General features: G+C 45.4%; 1 protein-coding gene across 4 annotated transcripts in view; it reads left to right on the forward strand.

Annotated features, from left to right (window-relative positions):
• Nucleotides 1-7005, forward strand: part of LOC143129162 (mechanosensitive cation channel TMEM63B-like) — a 75514-nt gene that overhangs the window by 39191 nt on the left and 29318 nt on the right. For all 4 annotated transcript variants that reach the window (XM_076289888.1, XM_076289890.1, XM_076289889.1 and 1 more), the window contains 3 exons: nucleotides 1697-1787; nucleotides 3513-3550; nucleotides 3842-3984. In XM_076289888.1, the coding sequence (XP_076146003.1) occupies nucleotides 1697-1787; nucleotides 3513-3550; nucleotides 3842-3984 (272 nt within the window). The remainder of the gene's footprint in view (nucleotides 1-1696; nucleotides 1788-3512; nucleotides 3551-3841; nucleotides 3985-7005) is intronic.

Consider the following 7005-nt stretch of genomic DNA (forward strand, 5'->3'; position numbering starts at 1 on the left):
TGGGACCCACTTCTGTAACTGGGAAGCGGCTTAATTAATTAAGCTGAGCTTTATTGATTACTGGACTATTGTGTCTGATTTGGCAGTTTCCACTTTGTCCTGCTGTGTGACGCCATTCAGTGGTTATAGAGTGGCTCCGTTATCATTGTGATAGGGCAGGTCAGATGGAATGAAAAAATAACTTATCTCTCCCAGTTCCAATCACAGAAATGCATGTATATTATTATTTCCTGAGCCCCACGGTGGAGCTCTGTGATAAGGCCTATACAGTACCTCTATATTTAATGTAGCTTTGCTAGCTAGCTAGCTGTTTGCTCCCTGCAGTGACCTTTTGCTCCGTGGCTCTAGGTCAGCCATTCCTTTGGTGTGTCCTTTGACTGGACCCACGCCACCCCACCCCTCTCCTCCTACTGCCTCTCCCTCACCTCTCTCTCTCTCTCTCTCTCTCTCTCTCTCTCTCTCTCTCTCTCTCTCTCTCTCTCTCTCTCTCTCTCTCTCTCTCTATCTATCTATCTATCTATCTATCTATCTCTATCTATCTCTATCTCTCTATATCTGCCTTTTGTGTGTGACATGGGTCATTTAATCGTGTTTGACTTGTTAGGCCCCTCTCAAAGAAGTGTGTAGATAGATAGATAGATAGATAGATAGATATACTTTATTGATCCCTAGGGGAAATTCAATTCAAATGTGTGTGTGTGTGTGTGTGTGTGTTTGTTTGTGTTTGTTTGTCCAGATGAGCTGAGAGGTCCATGAAATGATTTTACGGAGCCTGAGAGAACTCTTTTCATCATGTCTTTCTTTTTTTTCATTCTTTTAATCTTCCTTCCCTGGTTTTTTTTCCCTTACTTTGTCTTTCCTTCTTTTGACCTCTTTCTTTTCTTTCTGACCTGAGTGTCATATTTATTTATTCCCAAAATTCTCCAATGAGGCTTTTGAAGGCTTACGTACACCGGCTCCGGCATGAGTGCGGGTGCACTCTGCTTTCGACATTCGATTACTTTGACAACATTGTTCTCAAAACAACCCCGCTCACCACCACCGAACTCTGCCACCACCTGCACCGGTGTACGGGGTTGAATTGAGAACAGCGTTGTCTCAGTAATCTAATGTCGAAAGTGGAGTGCGCCACACTCATGCCGGCGCCAGTCTCCCCAGCGCTTTAGAAAGGTCTCAGGCTTCTTAGACTCCGGACCTCATTTCAGTATCTCTCTGCTTCTGTCCCGATAAGACATAGCACCGTCCGATAACCAATAACAAAACGCCTGATCAATAACCGCTTTACCACAGCACAGTATCTATAAGCTGTGCTGTGGCTCTGAGCCCTGTTTGCTTATCTGTTATGCTGCTAACGTATGGTCTCTTTTCTCTCCCTCTCTTCCTTTATCTCTGTTTTCTTCCCTCCTTCATCTCTCTCACTCTTTACGTTTTACTTTTTTTTTCTCTTGCAAACTCTCCTGTCCATCACTGTCGTTGTGTTACAACATCTTGGACCACTTTTATTCATCCTCCACTACATCTTCTATTCTTTCTTTCACTCTCTTCCTTCTCCTTCTCCAACCCCCATCTCTCTTTCTCTTTCTTTTCTACGTGCCCTCTCTCTCTCTCTCTCTCTCTCTCTCTTCTACCCACCCCATCATCTCTCTCCCTCCCCCATCTCTCTCTCTCTCTCTCTCTCTCTCTCTCTCTCCTCTAGTGTGGCCTCTGCTTTGCACTCGGAGACACCAGACCGGTATGAGCGTCTCACCTCCGTCTCCAGCTCGGTGGATTTCGAACAGCGGGATAACGTAAGCCACGCCCACTCCTCATCCTCCTCCTCCTCCTCCTCCCCCTCCCCTCTCTCTTCTCTCTCCCTCTCTCCCTCTCTACTTCTCCTCCCTCCTACCTCTCCCCACTTTTTACTTGTATCTCATTGGCTGCTGCCTTCTTCACGGTCAGTTGATTGGCCCTTTTCCGCATGGTGTGTGTGTGTGTCGGTAAGGCTGTGCTCTCGCGTGTGTGTGTGTGTGTGCACTTGTGCACATGTATGTGTGTAAATGTAGCTGTGTTTCAGAGAGATGAAATCAAGGTTCTGTCTTTGTGTGCACAGATGTCTATGCCTTTTAGGTACTCTATTCAATCTGACACATAGTTTTGACTAAATGCTCTATGGAGTCGGTCTAATCTAGATCTGTATGTGTGGTTCTTCTCTTCTCTTCTCTTCTCTTCTCTTCTCTGTTCTGCTCTGCCTGCTGCACCCGCAGTTATTATATAAAAGATCTCTAAAAATATATTAACTCCCATGCTGAAAGCTGCAGGCCAGAGTGCCACTGATGATGCTGGGATTGCCCTATTCAACCTCTCTCACTTAAAACACACACACACACACACACACACACACACACACACACACACACACACACAACTTTCTGTCCTCCACTTTGCCCTTGCAAAAGTCACTTTTTCACCCAGGAGCTAACCCCCCCTGTCTCAGCTGGTAAAACCGCTGAGTAATCAGACTAGAGATTACACACGCTCATGACAGCATTGTGTGTGTGTGTTTGTGTGTGTGTGTGAGAGAGTGCATGCCTTTTGTCATTGCTCTTATATCCGCAATATGTACTATATGCAGATGTAAAGGTTTGTTTGTGTCGTCATGTTATCAGACTGAAACTGGCGTCATGTTGAAATCTCCTTAATCTAGTCATGTGTTACCTGACTACCTGGCTATAACATCTCTCTCTCTCACACACTCACTCTCTCATTCACTCCCTCTCTCTCCCCCTCTCTCTCCATCCAACACACACACACACACACACACACACACACACACACACACACACACACACACACACACACACACACACACACACACACGCGCACACTGTAGCTCTTTCCTAATCTTTCTGCTGCAATGCTTCTTCTAGCCTCTTAACGAGTTAGTCTCTCTCTCTCTCTCTATCTCTATCTCTCTCTCTCTCTCTCTCTCTCTCTCTCTCTCTATCTCCCGCCCCCTCCCTTCTCTGTTTGACACACATCTTGATGCCCTTCCCTCCACTCTCCTCTGTCAGCATGCATATAAAAATGCCTCCTCACTTCCAGTTATGTAGCCATGTATAGTGCTGCAGTCTGAACCTTTTCCTGCAGACATGCACCAGTTTTTTTCATATATACTAAATGTAGTGTGGTATATCTCTATGCATGCCCATGGCCTCCTTTGAGTGTTTTCCTGTGTGTGTGTGTGTGTGTGTGTGTGTGTGTGCACTGTGTGACTAGTGTTGAAATGAAAGACACCCACAGTGTATGATAGATGACAAAGTAATACACCCACTGGGGCTGCACATTCAGTGTTTGTTAACACACAACTCGGACCTGTGATTATGGTCATCCCCCATGGTGCGTTCTAAATAAAGTGTGTGTGTGTGTGTGTGTGTGTCTGTATGTGTGTGTGTGTGTATACACATGTTACTGTGTGTATATCTGAGTTCTTTTGTTTGTTCTCTTAAGTTTTCTCTCTGTTGGTTTCTTTACAGGGCTTCTGTTCCTGGCTCACTGCCATCTTCAGAATAAAGTGAGTGCACAGACACATGCAAATGTACCCCCTCTGTCAGTCTGTCTCACACACACATTTCCTGCTTGTGTGTGATGTCTGGGCTAGAGTGTGTGTGTGTCTGTGTGTGTGTGTGTGTGTGTCTGTGTGTGTGTGTGTGTGTCTATGTGTGTGTGTGTGTGTCAGTGTGTGTCTGTGTTTTAAATTAATAGATGGAACATAACAATTAAGTGGCAGTGGAATTAAGTAACATTTACTTATGTGCGTGTGCGTGTGTGCGTGTGTGTGTGTGTGTGTGTGTGCACGCCACAGGGATGAGGAGATCCGTGAGAAGTGCGGTGAGGATGCGGTGCACTACCTGTCCTTCCAGCGGCACATCATCGGCCTGCTGGTGGTGGTGGGTGTGCTGTCTGTGGGCATCGTGCTGCCAGTCAACTTCTCTGGAGATCTGCTGGGTGAGTATGTGTGTGTGTGAGTGGGTGAGTATGTGTGTGTGTGAGTGGGTGAGTATGTGTGTGTGTGTGTGTGGGTGTGGGTTTGTGTGTGTCACACGTGTCATCATGGCCTTCTTTATGATACCTCTGCATAATGGTTTATGTTATGTACAGTTTTGCTCTTGTTTGCAGTTGTGTTCATGTACATATGTGCACAGGTCTGGGTGTGTCTTCTCAGCAAATGCTGAATTGAGGCTCAGTCAACCTTTCTTAAGAAATTTCTGTGTGTGTGTGTGTGTGTGTGTGTGGGTGTGTGGGTGTGTGTGTGTGTGTCCAGTGCACTTGTGTCACGAGGTAAAGGCTTGTAAGCAAACTAGCCAGCACACGGGCTATTGTGCCAAGCGTGTCTAGCACTATGGCTTTTAACAGTATTAAAAATCCAACTGAACAGTATTAAGAAGCCATCATGACCTAGAAGCAGATATACACTTAATTCAGTCCCAGCAGTGTCTGAATGTCCATAGGGCTGAATGTTGTGAATAGATGTGTCCTGAAGGATTGAAGGATAAGACTATTAAAAGTCTCATACAATAATATACAACAGGCAATCTACTATTCTATTCTGTGTATTAGACTAGGAGAAGTCCAATTTTAATACTGCTCCATGGTAGCTGCTATAATAAATGCATGGAGTTGTGCCTGATACCTGGCCTAATTGGAGGTCAACAAATCTCTTGTCAAAGTTTACCAGTCAGAGGAGAACTAGGTTATCCAATTATACCTGTGCCTCCACTGCCTCGGGCCCTTGCACTAGCCTGGGGCGTGTTCAAACACTGCATTGCCACCTTGGAGGAATTAGCGCTAGCGTAAGCCAAAGGTCTGGCTGCATCCCTCGGGCTCTCTCGTCTCCAGCTCGGGGCGAGGACAGAGAATCAGCACCGCATCCTGGCCGTTCACAGGGTGGGACCAGCCATAGACCTCTAAAGTCTTTGCCCATATAAGGAGATCTTGACCAAACCTATCTTGAGGTTTATCCTATGGGAAAATAACATGGGGATTTTTTTTAATTATCGCACGTGTTAAACTCTTGCTGGGACGAAGAAATCGGAAATGCAGACGTTTTTATCTACACACTTTTGTCCTTTGCTCTCTAGTGGATACTGTGATCTTCGGTACGTTAAGACGACACACCCCAGAGCTAACCTGCAATGCAACTTTCCATAGGTAGTTAGCTTCGACACTCAGATCTCCTTACATGGGCAAAGATGGCAGCTTTGGTTCCTCTTTGTAGGCGAACTTCAGAGGTCTATTCAACACAGGTCTTTAGTTTGGGTCACTCATTGAGCTGTCCAGGTGTATTTGGTTATTATAGTTTAGTTATAGTTTCCTGCCACCCCTAAACTGGAGATATCTGGAATCAACATACTGTAAAAAGTGGCTTAACAGATGTGATTGGTGACAGTGCAGAATCAGAATTGTGTATGGCATATAATTATACTGATGATTGTCTTAACTAAGACTGCATTTTTCCACAACTTGAACTGCTCCCCGGGCGCCGGATTAAGCTCTGCCCACTGCTCCGGGTGTGTATTGGCTCATCTCCACCAACTGCGTGGCTCGGTTTGGCTCCGTTTGGCAAAGCACGGTAGTTTTTGGAATTGGCCTGGTATGCGTCTCCACTGGTAACAGTATCTTTAAATTGGTAGGCGGGGTGTATGTTGAGGCACGCTGCGTACAGTACAGTGGTTTCCGTTGTTAGTTTGCTGCTAGTGATTTGATCTTCTGGCCAACTGAGGATCAAAACAAGTTCATTAAACAATTTAGTAACATGTAAACTTGTTAATGTCAATGAATACATACGTTCATGTCTTATTTAGTTAATATAACCAGACAACAGCTTTCATAGGTATTACAAATATATATTCACTTTTGCCGTTTTGACTAGCTAATGTTAGCTGCTAGTAAAAACAGACTGGAAATTATAGGTGTCTGTTGCAGTTAGCTAGCACGCTAGCTAAGCCTGTAGGCAGAGAATGAGAGTCCTTCTAACATGCTTATGTAACCTGCATTGTGTTGAACCTGCGTGATTCAGCCCAGCACATGCCCGGACTCGAACCCGCAAAACAGCAGCACCTCGGATCGGGAGTCGAGCGTGCTGACAATCGAGCTAAAAGCCCAGACTGCTAGCTTTCATGCCAGCACAACTCTTAAGGCATCGGGAGTGAGGTTTACTAACATTCTATAAGCTCAGCTATGCTAGCTGGCATCCGTTATACTTATGCTAAGCTAGACGAACATACAAACTAAATCCCTTGCGTGGTGGTAAAAAAATATGCAGTACTTCTTTGAAGCATCTTACACATGAATCCGTATTTTGTTGGGACATAGCATGTATGTAGTGATTGTACAAGTCACAGAGGGCCCTACTCCCATTCAAATTTCATAAACTGACAAACTTCTTCTGTGAAACTCAGCTTCCCCCTGAATGTCCTATGAAAATTTACTGCCACCCAATCAAGGGCTGCATACCCATACCATGCCAAGACTAATCTTGGTACCCCAAAAGAGGGGTGCCAAAAAGGGGCTTGGTACAACTTGTTGTTTTGGCACGTTTTGCAAATTATGACAATGGAGACGTTGACAATTGTGTGCCGTGCAGTACCGAACTGAGCCGCGCCGGTCGGTGGAAATGCTTTATATGTGTGCTAGTGAGTGAGGGCTCCGAACTCACTGCTTCAAGTGTGCGTGTGTATTAATGTGTGCACACTATCCCCGGATGGGTAAAATGCAGAGAACGAATTTCCCTACAGGAAAATAAACTTGATATGTTCCTCTGCACTTTCCCTCTTAACATATCCACTAACCAGCTATCAATAGTCCCCAATCCCCCCCCCCCCCCCCATTGTTTTGCCATTTTAGTATCCCTGAAGTGGTTAGCGTTAAGGGTCTGGCAGCATTCCTGTTGCCTGCTGCCCGGGATCTCCAGGCTGTAGATTATTATGACTAAAGGCTTATCTGCACTGCTGCTGGGGTAATGGGATT

Source organism: Alosa pseudoharengus, unplaced genomic scaffold, assembly GCF_046254945.1.
Source record: "Alosa pseudoharengus isolate Yale_2024_CS ecotype anadromous, Long Island Sound unplaced genomic scaffold, YU_APseudo_1.1 YU_APseudo_1.1_scf_1, whole genome shotgun sequence".
NCBI lineage: Eukaryota > Metazoa > Chordata > Actinopteri > Clupeiformes > Clupeidae > Alosa > Alosa pseudoharengus.